Genomic DNA, 22714 nt, shown 5'->3' with positions numbered 1-22714 from the left:
AGCCAAAAAGGGGGTCTTCCCATGAACCCCCATGACGACATGGCTTACGAGGCGCAGTTTCCTCTCTAGTATACATACCACGGAGCAAGAGTGATACATACTAAAAAACTCTATGGGAAGCCTCAAGCAAGCTGGCGTTCAAGGGCCGCCTGATGCGGATGAAGCGCGAACGCTGGGCGCGCCGTGTGTTTGAGTACCTGGCGGCGACGTGCCTGCGCACAAAGTGGACGCGCAGACTATATTGCCACGAACCATGTATTGTTTAAGTAATTGTTGGTTGGAGCTCCGCCTCGCACGCCAACTGGAGGTTGGGGTGGCTTTGCGGTCTTCCGGGTAGCCGATCTCCTCATTGCAGACAAATGGGGCCTCGAAGACGAAGTTGAAGTAACGCAAGGAATATTTATGTACACTTATTTACATTTGTACATTACAGTCAAAAGCGGAAAACATTGGGACTGACTTCCTCGGCAAAGCCGATGGTGCACGCACCGCACCGTAAATCAGAACGGCCGGCCGGACTCTCGCGCTCCGTTTTTAGAACACGGAGAGTCCAGCCCACATGCAGAAAACATCCAATCATGACACACCACCAATATGATGGACACGTACACTCGCTCCCTCTGTGTGGCAAGAGCGCACAGAAATATACAAGACGAAAATACCCCTCTCCCCCCGCGGGGTACTCTTTGACCTGTCCCCCTCGCATTCCCCACCAGGCCGTCGCCCTCATCGGCTGCGTGTTTCTCGGAAAATGAAGGGTGCGGACAGGCCGGCGGGACGTGGTCCCTTGGCCTCCTGAACGGGTTGCCGCGGGCAGCCGACACCACTGCCTGCGATGAGTCACGCATTCCCACGTGCGAGCGGCTCACGCGTGTCCCTCCCGGTTTCCGTGCGCCGCGAGAAATTCCCGGAGGTCTGGTTGCCATCCTGCCCGGGTGAACGGCCTTCCCGATTCTGTGCGGAACCGTCGACATCTTTACACGCCCCCCCTAAAATTCTCCAAGGGGTCCCACGACTTCCTTTGAGAATAAACCCAACCAAAGAATCGACGGTTGACCGTACATGCCCTGGGGAGGGATAACGCGTACTGGGGCGCGCTTGCCTAATTACGGCGCGCCGGCGCTGAAAACACTTTGTAGCGAGAACAAAACAAAAACAAATACGCCATGCTACATAGGCGCCTTATTACTGCGTGCAGACGCGCAACAACACTCGTGTAGCGCGAACAAAACGCGCCAAACACGCACTTGAGGGAAACACTGTAACTTCAGTTCTACATATGCATACACCCTACACTGTTGCACTCCTACGCGCACTGTGCACATGTTGAGTCTGCTGCAGTTGCGTCCCATGGAAGTGTCACTGCACTTGTCTTCTAGGAATCGTGTCCTCTCCACCCTTCTCCCCGTCGCGACCACCGCTGTCTGTTTCCCAGTTCTGGTTCGGCAACCTAGACAGTGCGTCGGCGTTACCGTGTGCGTTCCCTTTTCGGTGCTGAACCACCACATTGTATCGCTGCAAAGCGAGCGCCCAGCGCGTTAGCTTTGCTCCCTGTGGCACGTTCAGGGTGAGAAAGGAGAGGGGGTTGTGGTCCGACACCACCGTAACCTGGGCGCCAAACAGCCAGAGGTCGAACTTTCCCAGCCCCCAGATCACCGCGAATGCTTCTCTCTCGATGGTTGACCATCGCGCCTGCGTTGGAGAGAATCTGTGACTCGCGAACGCGATCGGTCGCTCGGAGCCATCCGCAGCACACTGTGAGAGACAGGCTCCCGCCGCAACCGCTGAGGCGTCCGTGTGCAGCCAAAACGGCTTGTCGATATCTGGCGTACCGAGCGCTGTGGCTTCGCAGAGTGCCGCCTTGAGTCTCTGAAAGGCTCTTTCAGCTTCGGCTGGCCACGGAATTTTGCTAGGAATCTTTTTCCCTGTCAGCTCCGTCAACGGCGCTGCCACCTCCGCGTAGTTAGGTACGTATCCTCGGTAATAACCGCACAGCCCGAGCACACTACGGAGCTCTTTCTTGGTTTCTGGTGCTTTCAGCCCCCTAATTGCGGACAATTTGTCAGGGTCGGGCGCGTGGTTCCCCGAGCCTACTACGTGTCCCAAGTACCGGATGGACCCTCTTGCCACTTGGCACTTCTCGAGCTTTACTTTCAAGTTCGCTCTCTGCAACGCCGCGAAGACGGCATGCAAGTGTCGCACGTGATCGGTCAGCGTTTCGCTGAACACCGCAATGTCGTCAAGGAACGCGCACGCGTAGGCAGAGTGCGGGAGTAGGAGCTCGTTCATGGCTCGTTGAAATGTCTGAGCTGCGTTCAAGCAAATGTCCAAGCAAACTGCCTCCGGTGGCAGACAAAAGCGGTGAGGAGCTGAGCTGATCGCGCTAGCGGCACCTGCCAATACCCTCTCCTAAGGTCGAGTAGAGTGATGTAATTCGCACTTCCTACGCTCATGACGAGCTCTTGCTGCAATGCCATTGGGTAAGCGTCAGCCACTGTCCCTGCATTGAGCTTCCTGAAGTCTACACACATTCTTATCGACCCGTCCTTTTTGGTGACGCATACAACCGGGTGAGCATGGGGGCTTTCGCAGGGGTATATAAGATCCATATCGAGCAGCTCGTCCACCTGCTTGCCCACTTCGCCTTTCAAGCTTGCGGGTGTTCGGTACGGGTAGCCCGACTTCGGGGTGAAGCCCTCCTCCAGGAGAATCCTGTGCTCCGCTACTTTAGCTACCCCTAGCCTGTCATGGAATAGGCCTCGGTGTTCTCTGAACACTTTGCGAATTAGGCTGCGCTCTTCCGGCTTCAGGTGAGCCGTCATGTCCTCTGGGAGGATCGATACCGCCTCTCGCGTCGGCCTAGGTCTAGGTACATTTATTTCCCCGAACATTCTATTTCCCCGAACGCCCGGTCCTCATCGAAGATCACCCCGACCGTCATTGCTCGCCTCTGATACGACCGCAGCTTGCTGGCGTGAACCAGCTTCCTACCTCCTTCTGGTATCTCCACGAAGTATGAGTGTTCGCGAAACTTTCCGACAACACTTCCCGGCCCCTTCCACTGTGGAAACATCTTTCCTGGGCGCTGATCGTCAAACACCAGTACACTGTCGCCTATCTCAAAGGCTTTGCTCTTCGCCCTTCGGTTGTGCTGGGTTGCGTACGCGTTCTGCTGCTTTGAGCTTATCAACTCTGCTACCTCCGCCGCATGCTCCAAACGCGCCTTCAGCTCTTGCATATACTGTGATGGGGACGGTCCCAGTGTCGCTGGTACACTCATCTGCCCTTCCCAGCCGCGCTTTAACACGGCTAACGGGCCGGTTGGCTCACGCCCATACAACATTTGGAACGGCGCTATTCCTGTCGTGTCGTGCGGCACTTCGCGGTACGCCCATAAAAGGAACGGTACAAATTTGTCCCATTCTCTTCCTTCGTCCTGGATTATATGGTACAGCATGTTTTTGAACGTTCTGTTCCAGCGCTCCACAGCTCCATTGCTCTCGGGGTGACCCGGAGTAGAAAACCTCGGGGAGCAGCCTAACCTCTTCAAAAATTCCTTTGTGAGTTCAGCCGTGAAGTTCGTCCCGCAGTCGGAAGCGACGACCTCGGGTATCCCTGTTCGGCTGAACACCGTCAGGAGGGCGTCACAGGTAGATTTCGCGCTGAGGGAGCGCAAGCACACCACCTCGGGCCAGCGTGTGCACAAGTCGATGATGCACAATGCGTACCGATGCCCCCTCCCTGAGGGTGGATCCAGTGGGCCGATAACGTCGACGTTAACCTGCTCAAACGGATATCGCGGCCTCGCTAAGGGTTCTATCGGCACCCTGTCCGTCTGGCGGCGATCGGACCTCGTCTGACACCCATGGCAGCTGTCGCAATATCTCCGCACATCTCCCTCAATCCCTGGCCAATAAAAGCTGTACTTGATTCGTGCCTTGGTTTTTCTCAACCCAAGGTGGCCTCCCCAGTTTGACTCATGGGCTAACTTAAGGACATCCTCCCGCCGGGACTCGGGGAGCACCAACTGCATTACTGGTTTCCCCAGCAATTTATCCTTGTGGTAGAGTAGCCGATCTACCTCCGTCATGCCTGCTTTCCCGACCCTGGCGTTTTCCCAGCATTCTCGCAAAGTAACATCACTCCGTTGCTCCTTTTTGAAAACTGCCGTAGCACTGCTTTCCCCTGTTACGCTGTCATCTGTTTTCTCCGTGTCATGCAAATCGCTTTCACTCTCTTTCCCGGTGACGATGTGCACTCCAGCGTGGGGCGCTGCGATCTCTTTGACTGGCTCTACGTCCGGTTCGACCGACGCTTGCTCTGCCTGTTCGACCCCCCTGTAGTCTCTGACCTGGCGGTTATCTGTTGCTCCCACGCCTTTCACGTCCCACTCTTCCCTCAGGGACTCCCAGGCTTCTTCTGACAGCAAGCAGTCTGTCTTCGACACTAGTTTGTCGGTCAGGGCGCATACTACTGGCACCGCCTCTCGTATGTCCGAGAAAATGCCCAAGTCACGGTTTATTATAAGGGGCACGACTGCGAGTTTAGCCTGCACTTTTTCGCCAAAAGCTGACACTAACTCAATGGATCCATACGGTTTAATCAAATCCGGAGGAACCATGCTCTCTCGCACGACCGTTATTTCGGCACCTGTGTCCAAAATTGCGTTAATACGCCTATCCTGACACGCCAGCGTTACCGGTCTTAGTTCGCTTTGTGCGGCGACCCCTTCCTGTGTTGCCACACGTGCGGAGAGGCTGTCCCCTTTGGCGTTGGGTGCCGCTCCCCTCGAGTTGTGTGGGCAGTCGGCCTTCTTGTGTCCCATTGAGCCGCACGAGAAGAACACAGTCGGCCCCTGGCGGCGGCGGGACGAACTGCTCCTAGTGTGGATGGCGCTCTCGCGTCGTCTGCTTTTCACGTTGCGTGCGGCGCAAGACGCGGGCTGCACACGACAAAACAACCAATATGTGTGCTCGTTTGGCAGTAAGCAATGACATAGTTACCTCTGCTTGCGCATTTCCTCTAGAAACGCAATAATCAGCGGCCGTTGCGGGTTAACGCGCTGGTTTAATTCCACGAAACATCTTCGCCCTGGTCACCGCTTGCGTGTGAAACTTGTTATAAACATTGCTTCCACACATTGCACTTTTCGTATTGTTGAGTGCAGTCGTCTGCCGTTCTAGAACGTCGAAGGGTGCTTTTTGAAGGCGGCATGGTGATTATTTAAAGGATAAAAGTTTAGTACGCGAAACGGGTAAGCAGCGACAAGACCTGTGCATACGCGTGCAAATTCCACACGCTTGTAAAATTGCGCTGTGTCCTTATAGAAAGAAGAAACAAACAAAAACATTTACACTGCACACGACCCGCGCGCTATCGCCCATACATTACCGGACACGTATTTTACACCCGTAAGCGCCTGTGTGATCGTGTCCTTCCCGTACCTTTCCTAAAATAAATACCATTTTTGGACAGTGGTACGTTGTTTATACTGAGGAGGAGGAATAAGCATTTATTCAACTGTATTGAGTTGCTAATTTTACGTATTATTTAAAATACGTTTCTATGGATGCGCAAGAGTATTTAGGTGGGATTTTTCAGTAAAATTAAGCAGTTGTGAGTTTGCGTCTGTCATGCATTTCGTGTGTCATTTTCATATATATCATTTTCAAATCCGACATGAATCAGCTTGTCCAGAAACGTGTCTCACTCAGCATAACCAAATGCCTAATATGGTCACGTCTTAACCTCTTAAGGTGGACGTAAGTTTAAAGAAAGAGGAGAAAACGCGTAATATAATGCGCGTTGTTGCCCACATGTGTGAGGGGTGTGTGCCATGACTCGCTGTTTCTTTTTCTTAATTTTTCCCACAATGCTTGCTTTCAATACAATTTTGAAAAAGGCGAGCCACAATTCCTGTACAATCCCGGACCAAAGGGGGTTAATCAGTTTTGAAAATACGTACTGCTTTTTCACCGCTACAGAACACGACGCCTAGTGTAGTTTCGATTGTAAGTAATACTGATAACTATAGTTTGGCTTTTCGATTTACATGCGTTCTCTTCTTGCTGCTCTTGCAACGTTAACAGGACCCCCCCCCCCCCCTTCCGCCCCCCCTTCCCGAAAAACAGCTAAATGCACAGAATTTCATTTTTTAACCAATCCTCAAGAATTAAATGCTAAGACAAAACCAATATTCAGTTTACAAAACAAAGTAGTTGCCGGAAACCCGTTGCGCTGATTCGCAACGAGAAATAAAAAGGAAATGTTTTACTACATCTGCAACAGCGCGACTTCATTTATTGCCATCTGCAGGGTTCGTAAGCGACCTTATACGCAAGAATGCAAACACATCTCGCTGTTGCAGGCACCTGTTAGATTTTAAAAGGAACGCAAATGGTCAACATAGCAGCCGTAACAGAACATTTGTGCTCACTGTGAGGTCCCAGAAGCTTGGTTTGCACACTGTAAACCTGCTTGTCACTTTGCGAAAACCTAGCTAAACATGAGATGTTGATTGTACTGCGTGCGTTGACAATTCAATTCGCAAGTTCACTTGCGACGAAAGCCGTAAATAAGTGATCCGAAACCGTTATTAATCAAACCTTCCTTCAGAGTCGTTAAAATTTCATTTAGAAGACCCGTTAGAGCGCTTACATTTATATCTCTTAGCTGATCAAAATTCAGTAATTTAATGTTGCCTTTTGAACACACAAAAAACATTGTAAGCTCTTAGAAAGAATTTCGGGGTAGTTAAGTAGTGTTACTATTTCAGGGCATCCCACAAATGCAAGAATGCGTCATGCTACCAGTGAAAGCGATTGAGATTGCCGTTGTAAATTGAATTTCAGAGATCGAGGCTTCCTGATTTGTTTCCGTTTATGCTTTTATTGAAGGCTCAAAGCCATAGTCTGGAAAGACCGAGCTTGCTAGGAGCCACAGCGTACAAGTTCATTGTCACAATTACGGCCATTCTGAGATTCCCGATGAGTCGTCGCTTTTTTTGGCGTAGTAATGAAAACTGACTGCCGCTTCCATGCTATGCATTGAACGTTGAGGAACCGAACTACAGCATACCACTGTTGTTTGTGGCTTTCGTGCGCACATACGGCGGGAAAAAGGCACGAAGCGGGCCCACAGTGTGCATTCTTACGGGCCGCTCAGCGGAGCATCCACACTAGCAGCGCGACGCTGTCGCCACCTACATGTCGAGCTCGCGGCGAATACCATTGCCTTGTGTCTGTCCGCTGCGTGCCTCCCGAATCGCGTGTGAGTCGGTCTGGGTCTCTCTTTCCCTCTCGTGTATGCGAGCTCTCCTCCGTTCTCTGCTCGGGCTTTTTCACCGCGCTGTCTTTGCCCCGCGCCTCCTCGAACGTTTGCAGCAGCGCCGCCAATGTTGGCGTTTTCTTCCACCCCTCACCCTCCTGCAAAGTTATGTATCGGAGAGCCTCTTCAGATAGCGTGTTCTTAAGCTGGTCTGCTACTAGCAACTCAACTAGCCCTTCAAACGTGTTGACACCCCTTTCTTCAACGTAGCAATTAAAATAACTCTGCAGGCGAGTTGCGAACGCCCTCCAGCCTTCACTAGGTAGCTTCTTCGAGGTTAGGAACCTCCTTCGATATTCCCCTGCCGAGAGCTTCAACTCCTCTAGCACCACTTTTTTCAGCACTTCATACTCCCTGTGCTGCGATAGTGTCAAGCGCGTTGAAAGGAACCGCACCTTCTCCGCAATCAGAGGGAATACAATTTGGCCCCAGTGTTCCTTCGGCACAGCGTACGCTTCCAGAGTGTGTTCTACTGCCTCGAACCAGACAGGCACTTCTGCTTCTGCCGGAAACTTCGGTAGCGCTCCTGACAACCATTTTGAGTACCGACACAACTCCGCCCGCGCGTCACTTCTCTCCAACACTGCGGCGTTTTGCGCCGCATTTTCTTCTCTCCTACTCGCTCGTAATTTTTCCAGCTCGAGCTCGAGTTCGAGGGCCCGGCGCCTCTCCTCCGCAGCTCTGACCTCCAGTTTTTTCATGTCCATTGCCGTCTGGCTAAACGGCGCTCCAGGCGCGGACAAACTGCCGTCCGACACAACCGTCTCCTCTCCGTCGCCCATTGTTCTCACCTTCCGCCTGTCCGGGTTTAAATGCGCGAACCGCGTGTTCATGCACCCCTTAGTGCCCACCCAGACAGCGATGCTCACGCCAAGGTGAAGAACAAAGAGGACTCACCCTCCGACGAGATGCGACGCGCTGGCTCTTGACTTCTGTTGCTGTCGTTGCCGCCGTCGCCGGTCTCGTTGCCGCCGTTGCCAATGGAGTACGCGGCCGGTCCTTGTGACACGCCGCCCTCCCTCCAAGTGGTGGCTTCCCAGCAGTCACCGCTGACCCAGCAGTGGACTCGTCCCGAATCCGCCGCTGCTCGCCTCTCCGGTGTCTCGAACACCGTCGTCCGACGTCGTAGACGGTGACCGCTGTGCTGAATCCGCTGACTCCCTTTTCATTCCTTCCTTGCTCGTCGTTGCTCTTAGTCTCCTCCTCCGCTACCCGTTCTGCCGACTGCGCCAGTAATTGTTGGTTGGAGTTCCGCCTCGCACGCCAACTGGAGGTTGGGGTGGCTTTGCGGTCTTCCGGGTAGCCGATCTCCTCATTGCAGACAAATGGGGCCTCGAAGACGAAGTTGAAGTAACGCAAGGAATATTTATGTACACTTATTTACATTTGTACATTACAGTCAAAAGCGGAAAACATTGGGACTGACTTCCTCGGCAAAGCCGATGGTGCACGCACCGCACCGTAAATCAGAACGGCCGGCCGGACTCTCGCGCTCCGTTTTTAGAACACGGAGAGTCCAGCCCACATGCAGAAAACATCCAATCATGACACACCACCAATATGATGGACACGTACACTCGCTCCCTCTATGTGGCAAGAGCGCACAGAAATATACCAGACGAAAATACCCCTCTCCCCCCGTGGGGTACTCTTTGACCTGTCCCCCTCGCATTCCCCACCAGGCCGTCGCCCTCATCGGCTGCGTGTTTCTCGGAAAATGAAGGGTGCGGACAGGCCGGCGGGACGTGGTCCCTTGGCCTCCTGAACGGGTTGCCGCGGGCAGCCGACACCACTGCCTGCGATGAGTCACGCATTCCCACGTGCGAGCGGCTCACGCGTGTCCCTCCCGGTTTCCGTGCGCCGCGAGAAATTCCCGGAGGTCTGGTTGCCATCCTGCCCGGGTGAACGGCCTTCCCGATTCTGTGCGGAACCGTCGACATCTTTACAGTTTATTTATTGTTTGCTTTTACTGCCGGGCCAGAGGGAGAGAGAGAGTAAACGTGTTTATTGCAAAAAGCAATGGGGAGGAGTCCTCAGTCCAAGACCCCTTGAGCTTTCTGCCGGGCCACGCCCGGTTGTGTTATCTGCGTTCCAAGCTAAGCGTGGTTTCCATTCTTTATTTTTATGGCGCACGGGCTATCACATTCAGATAAGCAGACCGTTTCGCCCTAACGTCGCTAGCCCAGAATAATCTGCTGTGATCTACAATGTTCTGGATGTGAATCGACGGTTCCAGAAACATTTGCGCCGAAAGATAAAATCCCGCAGAGCAGACGCCGCGGCATTCGAATCGCCGGAGCTCGCCTGCACGCGTCATTTTGTTGACTGCCGCTTCGCCGCCTCTGTATTCTTTGTGTTGTTAGGGGAGCACAAGTTCGCTCCAATAAACTTGTTTTCCTTGAAGACAACTGGTGGTGGTGCGGGGTACGCACCCTTCATGAGCTCTACAACCTCTGGAAGCCGCCAAGCCAGTCCAACAAGAGCCAGCCCCCGACTGCAAGGCCTCCCGCCCGAGTTCCTGCCAGACGGACCTAAAAGAACGACCGCTGCAACCACCACCATGGTGCAAGAAGCAACATCACCAATCGTCCTGCAGCAGCCACGGGAACCGCCATCCTTCCGAGGGGCCCCAGCAGAAGATCCAGAAGAATGGTTGAAGAAACTGGAGCGCGTCCGCATCTTGAACAGGTGGGACGACGCAGAAACGTTCCGGCATGTTTTCTTTTACTTGGAAGATTCAGCTCGCACTTGGTTCGAGAACCACGAGAGCTCTTTTACCAACTGGGCTCGCTTCAAAAGCGAGTTCCTGAAGACCTTTACTACCGTTGTGATTGATTGATTGAATAAACTTTATTCAGAGCAGACGCCGCGGCATTCGAATCGCCGGAGCTCGCCTGCACGCGTCATTTCGTTGACTGCCGCTTCGCCGCCTCTGTACCTATTCTTTGAGTTGTTAGGGGAGCACAAGTTCGCTCCAATAAACTTGTTTTAAGTGCGAATGCACTTTATAAGCGACCCCAAACCATCCACCGCCGCCGGCGGCGGCGGCGTCGGCGTCCGCAGTGCTCCTCTATATTTAAAAAAGAAACAGCATCCGGCGCCAGGTTTCGATCCGAGGACTTTGCGGCCGCAGCGCGACGCTCTACCGACCAAGCCACGGACGCGACGGTGACATCAGTGTTAGTGACGCGCCTTATATCTTTAACGCATTCAAACTACGTCGTCAGCGGCGTGCGTTGGCGACTCAGCGGCGTTATAGCGGCTTGATAACTGCGTGGTGTACACGTGATACTACAAACCCGATGGAAGAGATGGAAGAGAAGGCGGCGAGGCGGTGGGCTGCGGGGGCCGAGCGCAAGCGCCGCAAGCGGGCCGACAACCGTGCATTCGCACTTTCACATTCTCCCCCTCGGGGAAATGCGGGGGAATTTTTTTCCTTGAAGACAACTGCGTCGTCTTTGACTTCGTGACAATATAGTCTGGAGAAAAAGTACGGGCTCTTCCGAGAGCCTGTGGAGGCGGCCTCGGCAACAATGTGGACACGTGAAGTGCGGCGGAGGATATGCGAGCAGGAAGAGGAGGAGTGGCGCCGTGCGTGCGCCGGAAAGTCATCACTAACCCTGTACAGAGCAGACAAAATCGGCGCAGTACAACTGCACAAAATCGGAGCAGCACACCACGATCGGCGCAGTACAACTGTACGACAACAGCCTTGGAAGCTCCTCTTCGAGGCTCGCGCAGGGGCACTGCGCACGTTGACGCGACAGAAGCAGATAGACAATTCTGTGGAAAACGTGATGTGTCGTGCGTGTGCGCAATCTGACGAAACAGTTGAGCATGTGGTGCTGCAGTGTGCCCAGCTGGGACCGAACAGGGAGAGTGAAGGCGACATGCCGCTGCATGTTGCACTGGGGCTTGGGGAAGGGGGGTCTGTGAACATGCGCGCTGTGGCGCTGACGAAGCGCCGTCTTGAACAATGGAAGAGGGCGACCCTAGACCGGTAGCAGTGGAGGTAAAGGTGTGCTGCACGGCGGAGGACTGGGAAGCGGGGTAGTAATTCTTCGGACACAGCTGTCGTACGCATCCTGAACTCTGCGTATAGAATGTGCGTGCGGATTTTTCTCTCTGCCTCCCCCTTTTATGTTTTTTTGTCGTGTTCTTTTTTTTTTGCTCTTTTTCAGTTTTTGGTTAGGGTAGAGATGTCTCACCCGCCCGTTGCAAAGGATAAAACCGCACAATCATCATCATCAACATCAATGAACGCAGCACCGATCGCTAGTATGACTATCAACGTGAAAAGATGGTTCCACATGCGAGAAAGGGGATGAAAGTGTGGTGAAAAACTGTGTTAAGGATAGTCATTCACAATTGTACGGATAGCAGCGACCAAATATCTGTCTCGCTGTTAAGCCTAAAGTTCCCAACATCCGAGGCGATCCGTGCAACCCAAGCCGGCTAGAGCTGTTGGGGGAGGCCGTCGCGGGCCAGCGTACTGCGTTTGGGTTCCTCTACATTTTGGGGGGCCACCAGCGTTAGGTTCCCCTATTCTAAAACATGCGTATGTGCAGCAATGCCACGTTCCGCTGACCGGCCGAGCAGCGACCCGGCACCAGCACCTCCGCGCGACGCGGCGACCGGCCGCTCGCTATAGGTACTACTTGCGCGCATCGCGCGCCGCTGCGCATAACTTGTTACCGCTTGTCCGAATGTAAAAACTGAGTTACACATGCGAGGAAGGGGGTGATGATGTGTTGAAAAATTGGGCTTGGAATTATGACTAGCGCTAGTAGTGCAAGCGGCGAACCAATATCTGCACAACTTCCCTGCATCCGAGAAACAGAAGCTTGAGCCGTTGGGGGAGAATTCCTTTCTAAAGTTCGCCGCGAGCCAACTTGTTACGTTTATACTTCCCTCAGGCTCCCCTATTCTAAGGAAAGATTGTGTGACCCTTCCATTCATCAGAGGACTTTCTGGCCCGTACATGAACGGGAACAGCACGAGCTCTTCAGGCCAAGCGGTCACCGCAGCGCCGGCACTTTCGAATATGACGTCATCTGCCGCCATCCAATCACGAAAGGCAGCCAGGGCTTTCGCCGTGCCCCCGGGCAGTGGTCGTTTGTTTTGACGAAAAAGGATGGTTTGGTGGTATTTCAACATACAATAAACATGTTTTTCGAATTCAGCGTCAAGAAAACCATAAAGTAATGCCCCCAACAATTTTTTTTGAAAAGCTCTTCACTACCCCTTAATAAGAAAACCTGTCGGTGGCGCCATCTACTGAGTAGAGTTAGAATCAAGGTAAAATAGAATTTGCCCCCGCGCTAAATATTTAGGCAAGAAATGAGTAAAATATGTCGTAGTAATTACTCAATGACTTGCCCAGCACAATTTTGGAGGCCTAAAAGCACTTTACGAGCTCAGAAACTTATCTGAACTATTTTAGGCGGGCATGGCCGAGTACGAGTAGCGGCGGCCATTTTGCTCGCCTATCTGAGAAAAATGGTCGTTTTTCGTTTTCCTGAGCATTATTTAACAAGAAATACGTAATAAACAGCATCAAGTAAGATTATTTTTATCGGAAATACCAGGCATAAAGCGCCAAGCGCGCTGCATTTGCTGTAATCAATACGCGACGGTACACTTTGTCTTCTCAGTAAGGTCGCTGGCGACGGTAAAGCCTGTGCCGGTAAGTTACCGTTCGCAGTACTTACGCGCATGCGCAGTCGACTCCCGCAAACACGGTAAATCGTAACGTAGACACGGTAACCCTATGCTAAAACTCCTATTGTGTTGCTTAATTGTGTGGGTGTTTCGGCAAGCTTGTCATTTTAAAATGTAAATATAGTTTTGTTATGTACTTTCAGTGATTGTTAAACAAGTACAAACGTTGGCCTCCCCGAGTAAGTAGCCCAATGCATGGGATGAGAAAAAAAATGGACCTTAAAGGGACCCTGCAACGCTTACCATCGACTGCTAGGAATGTATTTTAAGGTAACGTATAATGTGCCAGCAATCTCGTCCCGCAATAATTATGAAAATCCGTCCACTATCACCGAAACTACGCGCGGTGAGAAATCACGCATAATTGTTCCCTCTCAACTCGACCGCGGACAATGCGACGAAAGCTGCGCGCTCTCTCCCGGAGAGGGGGGCGGTTCGCGGAATCTTCTCCGGCGGCCTTCAATATATGACAGGCCGGGTAGTTTTCTCTTTTTCTCCGAAATGTGGAAGAGTCTATTCCCGGTTTGGTGCCACAAAAAAAAAAAAAAAAAAGCAGGAACGGCTGCCCGCTCCAAGCGCGTGCCCAGGCTGGTAGGGCGTTCTTGAAGCAATAAACGTTTGTTGTCATGTGATCTGGCTGAAAAGATAGTATTAAGTTCGTCACTCAAACTCCACGCGCACTCAAAAAATAAAAAAACGGCCAAACTGTCCGTACAGGCTCAGGTATAGAAGAGGTTGGTACACAGCGCCGACAACGGCGGATCGTCACAGGAAATGCGAGAAATAAGCCGCGAAGCTCAACAGCGACAGCCAATAGTCAGCCATGGCCTCAATGACGTCATTTAGGCCATGCCAAGGGTGCATAATGAAGAGAACTGAAGAGAACGTGGTTGGTTTTTCCTTGTCTTTTACAGCGATTTGCGCGCGCACCGCTTCACGTGCACGTGTAATATTTGGCTCAGGTATTCCTGGCAGTGTAATCTAAACGTCACGCAGGTTTACTTGCAGAGAGAGAGAGAGAGAAAGACTTTATTCAATGCCAGCAGAGGGGAGGTCCGGGCTACACAGAGCCGCTCCCTCCCCCCGACGCGTTTACGTCGCCCTCGGGACTAGGCCCCGCCGGCGTCGGCGAGAGCGGCGCGCGAAAGGTACTCGGGAACTCGTCCATTTCCCCCCCGTCGGCGCCTCTCTCCGCCTCTGCCTGGCGAGAGCAGCCTCGAGCAACACCCCTAGAGCTGCTGGACGGCGAAGGTTTGTGATGTCAGGTCCGGTGAGTTCGTGGCACTGACGATGGTGTCCGGCAACCGGCCGTAGAGGTCGGCTGCATCTAAAGGATGCACTGCACAGTCCCACAGGATGTGGGCCAAAGTTGCTTGCACTGCTCAAAGAGTGTTGCAGGGTCCCTTTAATTCCTGTTGTTTTAGCAGTCCATCTGTTCCGTCGTGTAAGTGCGCGTCAGGCTTGTCTAGGGCAAGCGAGCGCGCAGCTTCGGAGCGTGCTGGCGACGTGTGCTGATCAGAGGTCAGCAAACTCACTCATGAGTCCACTCACTCAGACTCATTTGGACTCAAACTCACGCGTGAGTTTGAGTGAGCGCGAGGCTAGTGTGGCATGGTGAGTTTGAGGTTGAGTGAGTTTGAGCCGAGTGATCACGACTGAGTTTGAGTCCGATTGAGTTTGAGTCCATTTTGAGTTCTGAGTACATTTTGAGTTTGAGTCCATTTTGAGTTCTGAGTACATTTTGAGTTTGAGTCCATTTTGAGTTCTGAGTACATTTTGAGTTTGAGTCCATTTTGAGTTCTGAGTACATTTTGAGTTTGAGTCCATTTTGAGTTCTGAGTACAATTTGAGTTTGAGTCCATTTTGAGTTCTGGGTACATTTTGAGTTTGAGTCCATTTTGAGTTCTGAGTACACTTTGAGTTTGAGTCCATTTTGAGTTCTGAGTACACTTTGAGTTTGAGTCCATTTTGAGTTCTGAGTACATTTTGAGTTTGAGTCCATTTTGAGTTTGAGTTCATTTTGAGTTCTGAGTACAATTTGAGTTTGAGCTCATTTTGAGTTCTGAGTACATTTTGAGTTTGAGTCCATTTTGAGTTTGAGTCCATTTTGAGTTCTGAGTACATTTTGAGTTTGATCACATTTTGAGTTTGATTACATATTGAGTTTTGAGTACATTTTGAGTTTTGAGTAAATAGGAGTTTTAAGTCATTTGGAGTTTGAGTACATATGAGTAGCCTAGCAGGCAGCTATGGTTGGCTGTTAAGTTTCATGCGTCACTGTGGGCTCGGAATTCAAGTTACCTGCGGGTATGGCACCAATCGCGATCTGCATGATCGGTTGGGAGGGAGGTGGTGTCTGATTTTTTTTAGTTTCTTGTTGAATTTTTATGGCCATAAGCACTTGCTGTATACCTAATTTTCGCGGCTGGGCGGGTGAGTGATAATTGACTGGTGAGGTCATAAAAAAGGGTTGTCTTAACTTTTCCTCCTGACGGATCCACTAAGAGCGTGGGAAAGGGTGGTGGGAAAGCACACGGCGGCGCTGGCGTGCTGGTTGTTCGCCTGCTACTGTTAACGGCTTGATATACTAGGGGTCACAAAGGAAGAGGTGAGAGCCGGGGGGAAATGGGGGCGGGGGCTGTCCTTTCTACTGTTTCAAATGAATTAGCTGAATTGACTGGGCAGCGCCCCTTAAGACAGAATAATGACCACATTAGATTGGGTGAAAAGTGAAACTGATGAGGCTAAGGCGTGTAAGGTATCAAATGAAAGGTCCGGATTAACGGAATCACGCGGGGTGAATAAAAAAAATGCTTCCTGATTGTAGTCATCAGGCAGTCATAATGAGTCATAGATTGGGTTAAAATTCAAAATGACGCTGCGAGGGCATGTGGGGAATCAAATTCAAGGTCTCGATGTGGGGAATCATTCGGGACGAACATGAGATATGGATATATCATGACGTAGTCATGGTAAATCAAAGATTCGGTTAAAATTCAGGTTCATGAAGCTAGGGCGTATCAAATTAAAGGTCTCGATGAGGGTAATCACGTGCTTCCTGATTATTATCATGACATAGTCAAAATGGGTCATAAATTAGGTTAAAATTCACAATGATGCCACTGGGTGTCCGGGGTATCAAATTGAAGGTTCCGATAAGGAAAATCACGTGGGACAAAAATGTGGTAGGGCTATATCATGAGATAGTCATGGTTAGTCATTGATTGGTTTAACGTTCAAATTGATTCCGCTAGGATGTGATGGGTATCAAATCAATGGTCTTGATGAGCCGAATCACGTGGGAGAAATACAAAAATGCTTCCTGGTTATAACCATTAGATTGTCATGGCGAGTCTTATATTGGGGTAAAATTCGAAGTGACCCCGCTAGGGAGTGTAGGGTATCAAATTTACGGTCTTGAAGAGGGGAATCACGTGGTACAAATAAAAAAGGCTTCGTAGTTCGAATCATGAGATGGTCATTATGAGTCATAGATGGGGTTAAATTCAAGGTGAGGCCGCTGAAGCATGTGGGGCGTCAAATTGAAGGTTCCAGTTAGGGGAATCATGTCGGACACGTAAATAATGCGTCCTGGTTACAGTCATGAGTCATGGTTAGTTTGACTGGTATGAATTCCATATGACCCTGCTAGGGTGTGTGGGGTATCAAATTAAAGGTCTCGTCGAGGGGGTGACGTGGGACAAATATGAAAATGCTTTTTGGTTATAATTATGAGGATATCGCAAAAGGTATACAGCAAAAGGTACACACTCTCACTCACACTCTCACTCACACTCACACTCACACTCACACTCTCACTCACACTCTCACTCACACTCTCACTCACACTCACACTCTCACTCACTCTCACACTCACTCGCACTCACTCGAACTCGCACTCTCACTCTCACTCCCTGACACTCACACTCACACTCTCACACTCACACTCTCACACTCACACTCTCACTCACACTCTCACTCACACTCTCACTCACACTCACACTCACACTCTCACTCACACTCTCACTCACTCACAATCTCACTCTCACTCCCACTCCCACTCTCACTCCCACTCCCACTCTCACTCTCACTCCCACTCACTCACACTCTCACTCACTCAGTCACACTCACACTCTCACTCTCACTCTCACACTCTCAATCTCACACTCTCAAACTCTCACTCTCACTCTCTGGCTGTCTCAATCTCTGTGAGGCCATGTGAGTTCTGAATTCATTTTGAGTTCTCAGCCCATTTTGAGTTCTGAGTTCATTTTGAGTTTTGAGTACATTTTGAGTTTTGAGTCCATTTTGAGTTTGAGTACATTTTGAGTTTTGAGTACATTTTGAGTTTTGAGTACATTTTGAGTTTGAGTACATTTTGAGGTTTGAGTACATTTTGAGGTTTGAGTACATTTTGAGTTTGAGTACATTTTGAGTTTTGAGTCCATTTTGAGTTTTGAGTTCATTTTGAGTTTGAGTACATTTTGAGTTTTGAGTCCATTTTGAGTTTTGAGTTCATTTTGAGTTTGAGTACATTTTGAGTTTTGAGTCCATTTTGAGTTTGAGTACTTGAGTTTTGAGTACATTTTGAGTTTTGAGTCCAAATTGAGTTTGAGTACATTTTGAGTTTGAGTACATTTTGAGTTTTGATTACATTTTGAGTTTGAGTACATTTTGAGTTTTGAGTACATTTTGAGTTTTGAGTCCGAGTGAGTTCTGAGTTTTGAGCTCAATGTGAGTTTGAGTTTGAGTGAGCGCAGATGTGCTGCTCAGCATTGAGTATGAGTGAGTGGTGATTCGAAAAAAAAAATTGTGAGTGAGTTTGAGTGAGCCGCGCCAACTTTGCCGAGGTATGGTGCTCATAGCGGCTAAGTTAGAGATAGCTTGCCTTTCTACGTTCACGGATCTCGGACAGGCTCAGGCCAGTCGCCATTTTGCATGTGCCACTGTAATTTCCGAACGCCACCACCCTCGTCGGGCGCTTTTCTTCCGCAGGGCCAACAGTGAGCGTTGAACAGACGCGTCATTCAACGCTAAATCATACAAAATGACCAGCGATAATCTTCTGAATCTTACGTTTAGCAAACAGAAAGTACTAATCAAGAGCGCACTGCAGTGCTTTCCGTCGAACCTCTTGTGCGATTGCGTAATGCCTGCGCTAATAATGCATCGCGTCAAATTACGCGCTTATCCCCATATCACCGCCTACGTCTGCCACTGCAGAACAGAAGCGCCCCTTGCGGTGGGTGGCGTCTGTAAGTTTAAAGGGACAGACAACCGATTTTTGTCGAGTATATATTCTCTATGCCAAATGAAAGGGCATCACTTAAAGCACCTTGACGAGAAACGGTTTTGCTGATAACGCGCTAGAACTTTTTAAATCGAATTTTTTGATCTACGAGTCGTATGTGTCCCTCCCAAAACTAATGCTGGCAACCATGACATCGAGTAGCTCGGCAACATACTTTTGTCTGTATGTGAAATAAAAAACGATATTTAAAAACTTGTTCCCAGCTAAAAAAGTTTGAATCGCAGGCTTTCCTGTTCCTTTATGTGTTTTTTTTATGCAATGGTCTATTTTGCACGAATGCGCCATCTGTTGGGATAGACGATAGGTAGAATCTGGCTTCACGCTGTGGAGGCGGGAAGTTCGATTTTCCCCGGGCGCGACGTTTCTTTTTTTTTTTTTTTAAGCTGCCGTTGGCGTATTTGGAAACTGAAATCCAATATTTTGGCAGAACAAACGCCCCTGACTCAGGCAGAATCGTCAAAGCTCCTTCGCCGGGTCTGTTTATTGAACGCTGCCGTTGATTCCGGGCATGGAGGCTCAGTTAGCCACACTGAGAGGCATGTTGAGAAGCACCCAGCGACGGCAGGCGGCGTGTCTTTAAAAATTTCAGAATAATGTTTAGAAATACATATGCAATTTAACCTTGTACAAATACTTGTGTTAAAAGGTTTTCAATACGTGAATAAACGTTTCAGCAGTTACAGTAGCTGCTAGGTTTGCAGGTCACGTGACAGGGACACATATTGTAGTGTCAAGTTTCGACACTACGAGCCGCCACCCTTCCGATTTCAGGAAGTTTGCTGCCAAATTAAAATTATTTCCGCCAGTTTGTTTAGAAATTGCTTGTGGTTATCGGGCTATATAAAACGCTGGCTTTCATATGAGCTAGAGAACATATACGCGACAAAAATCGGTTGTCTGTCCCTTTAAGTTGCCCATGCTAAAAGGCAACCGGCCCGAGCCTGTCCGAAATCCACGCACGCGCAATGGCAAGTTATCACCAACCCAGCCGCTATCGGCAGATGTCCCCAGTATGCTCCGAAGCCGCACGCTCGCTTGGCCTAGACAAGCCTGACGCGCACTGTACGTAGTTACCGTTATTACCTGGACCCGACTGCACCTGCGCGCGCGGAAGGGCGAGGAGGCGCACCCCACCGTGGCGAATGCACTAGCATGGCGAGGGCCTGCCTGCGGAACATACCCCTACCGCGTCGAATGCGCAAGTGCCCAGACGGAGGTGACATGTACCATATGTGTTGGTCAGGGGTTGTTTTGCTTTCGGGACACCAAATGACCAGCCAGCTGTCCCTAACAACTACTTAATGTGAACATTTGAGCTAATTTCTTGCCTGGATGTGTGGCCTCTAACGCAGGATTGTGAAATCAACAGGCTAGTGATGACAAAATGCCGCAGGGCTGCAACTGAACGTGCATTGAAAAAATACGCAGCCAACATTCTCTAGGAGCTTCATATAGAGCTTCTATTCACCAGCATGCAAACAGTTTGTGTGCCCGAAGACATGGCATGATTGTAATATGAAACTCGCTCTCTTGTCCTGCGTTTTTTATTTCTTTAAACGCCTGCTCCATCTGGCTAGGACGTGTGATGCCTGAACGCTGCAGGACACCAACTGAATGTGCAGGATAAGACACGGTAAATATTTCTAGGCGCGACACCTGGAGCTTTCCCATTGTACTAACACACAAACGGTTTGTGCACTCTGAAACTGATGGCGTGATTGGTGTATGAAATTCACTCCATTTTTCATCTTTTTAAGCACCTGTTGGCGTGGCCTTTCTTGCTTGCTTGTGCATCTTTTAAGCTGCTGTACTGCAAATGCATTTTGCCCCTGAAATCTCCGGGCAACGTCAAGTCTGGCGCCGAACACACCTCTTTGATCTGAGTAAAAAAACTTTATCTTTCAAAACGCTTGTTCTACACTTATTTGGGTTGCTGGTATTCCCAGAGCTACCTACATGAGAGTCCTGGGCCAGAGAGTTCTGGGTAGAGCTCTTGTTTTTCTATTCAGCACTAGGTAAGAGTTCTCAGAAGCTGCAGATTCGTGTCAGGCATTTTGAGCAAAAACTACTGATGTTTAGCAGGCGTAACACTGTTGTCAAGTTAGGCAGCTCTCCATCGTCAGCTTCCTTCTCTTTTAGAAACACCTTCAGAGCATCCTCAGGTTCTCTGGGTGTCACACCCCGTCTACTTCTGAATGAATTGTCTAGTGTAATTAGGCATGACTTGCTTTAGAATTTGCCTGTTGCCTTCAGCTATGCTGTTCCCAAGGTTACGAGCCATATGGGCTAGAGTAGGCGCGCTTGACAGTGTGCGTGCATGTCTTGTTCAGTAATGATGTGATGAAACCAGAAGCCATAAAGTAAACTGTTCAGTTTTCCTCCGGAGAAAAAAGTAATGCAACCTTCCAGTTTTTATCTTCCATCAATTTTTTTAATTTTTATTCTATACGGCCAGACAATAACACTAGGGAGCACCACCATCAACATAATAATTATGATCATCATAACCCTTTTTGCAGAAGCATGCAGAGCTGAAGGAACGCAACAGGTGCCTTCTCCAGCATGTGTCCAAAGGGGGACTGTATACTTACAAATGGTTTGTTGCCGTGCTGAAAAACAACGGAATGTTCGAAGCGGTGCGTCTGCTTGAGGATAGGACCCCATTGCATCAAGGGCTACCTGCAAATACAAGATGCGTCCAAGTCAGGGCGTCCGGGCCTGGCGGTGAACCTGTTTTCATCAACCCTACTCAAAGCAATGGTATGTGTCGGACACCCAGGCCATCTGCTGAATGGCAGTGAGAAGTTTGGTTGCATGCAACCTCACGGGCTGAGGCATTTGTTGTCGGCTTCTAATGGCATGCTCGTTGCCGTTGTGCGAGGCTTGAAGGGGCCGTGAAGACAAAATACAAGCTTGGTTCAGTCGAAAGAGTGTTTTTTTTTTCTTTTTTCTGATAACAATGATGGAGATGCTAGGGAGAGCAGCTGAAGCAGTGGCGACGCACGCAAGTACTTTCCAGCCATTTCTCTGTGACGTCACCGAATCTTGTTTGCGCGATTGGTGGCCACCGCCCTGAGCCAATGCCAAGAAACGTGAACGGCCTCTAGTTTTGTTTGATCGTATCACTAGTATGCTGGTATGCCGTTAACGTGTTAATAGCCGTCTTTTGGGGCTGGCCCATATGAAGTCACTCCTGCCTGTAACACATCACTGAAGCGTGCAGTTTGTAGGCCTCTCCATGTTCCTTGCATTGTCTCGGTTAGAAAGCATATTTCGTGGCTGGGCTGAAGCGGAGGCAGTTGTCCAAGGCGAGCTCTCCTCTTTCAAGTTGAGTAAAGCTGTCTTCATGTCCCCTGTACTTCTCTCTGGACCACTAGTACTCCCCTAGAGTGTGCAGGCAGCCATCAGACCGGCTAGCTCCTTCTTCGACACGCACTCTCAACGGACAGCAATAGGTAGCCTTAGTAGCTGAACAGCTTGCTGTGCGACGAACTTGCCTTCAGGAATAAATCATGCGTCAGAAGTGTGGGGCCTCGTTGGGCAGGTCAAATTATAAGGCTTAAGACATCTCAAAGAACCCTGGAAAGCCTTTGTTCAATAAAAATTGAAAATAAGCGTCCCAGGACCTTCAAGACGTCGGCCATATCAAAACAAGGCCCTGGGATGTTTCTTCTTAATTTTTTATAAGTGGGTTCTACGCCCGCGTGCGATTCTTGTCTACATTGCTCAGTAGTCGGAGATGATGCGCTCGATCCGAGCCATGGTCAGCCTCTGTCTAAACAGAATGGCTCTTCGTTTTTTCACTGCGCTGTTGTTCGATGCCCTGTGGCCTTTCGCCACTGCGTTGGCCGATAGTACGTGTGCACCGAAGAATGGGAGTGCACCCAGTGCGAAGAAAAGGGCTCAACAGGACGCAGGCCGCAGTGATCATATTACAGGGCAGGAAATGTGGCTACTGTTTTCCGGCGAGTGAGGGAGCGGAGCGTTTAATGGCGGGCCAAAATATTTGTCCAAGGCCGTTGCCGGTTTTGTTTTCTACCCACTTTCTTCATTGTGGTCAATGCTGTCCGAAGCTGTAGGCTTCTAGAATTTTCGCGGTAACTCTTGAAGGAAGGGGAGTTCGGAGTGGTGACTCATTAGCCCCTTTCCTGCACAGGGGCCAGTTTGTGTGATTGGAGGCCACCGAGTGAAGCTGCCACCACTGGAACATGATTTTCCAGTTGTTCCGACTGATCACAATACCTAAAAAGCTAGCAAGGGTGACTCACTGTGTCACCACTGGTGGCGCAGTAAGTCACCCTGGTCATCGTCATGGTCGTATTATGCACATCACAGCACGTTACATATTTGTTGTCT

At 50.1% G+C, this 22714-nt stretch overlaps 1 protein-coding gene across 2 annotated transcripts in view; it reads left to right on the top strand.

Annotated features, from left to right (window-relative positions):
• LOC144146056 (caspase-2-like) overlaps positions 1 to 22714 on the top strand; it is a 237932-nt gene that overhangs the window by 110113 nt on the left and 105105 nt on the right. The window contains exon 2 of one of the 2 annotated variants that reach the window (XM_077677985.1): positions 20878 to 21118. The exons of the other annotated variant lie outside the window; for it this stretch is intronic. Within the exon in view, the coding sequence (XP_077534111.1) occupies positions 20878 to 21118 (241 nt within the window). The remainder of the gene's footprint in view (positions 1 to 20877; positions 21119 to 22714) is intronic. 2 annotated transcript variants of the gene reach the window in all.

Source organism: Haemaphysalis longicornis, unplaced genomic scaffold (genome assembly GCF_048455015.1).
Source record: "Haemaphysalis longicornis isolate Haplotype H1 unplaced genomic scaffold, Haemaphysalis longicornis Haplotype H1 scaffold_7, whole genome shotgun sequence".
NCBI classification, from domain to species: Eukaryota; Metazoa; Arthropoda; class Arachnida; order Ixodida; family Ixodidae; genus Haemaphysalis; species Haemaphysalis longicornis.
The sequence above is the reverse complement of the archived record's forward strand: the minus strand, read 5'-3'. Positions and strand labels throughout refer to the sequence as shown.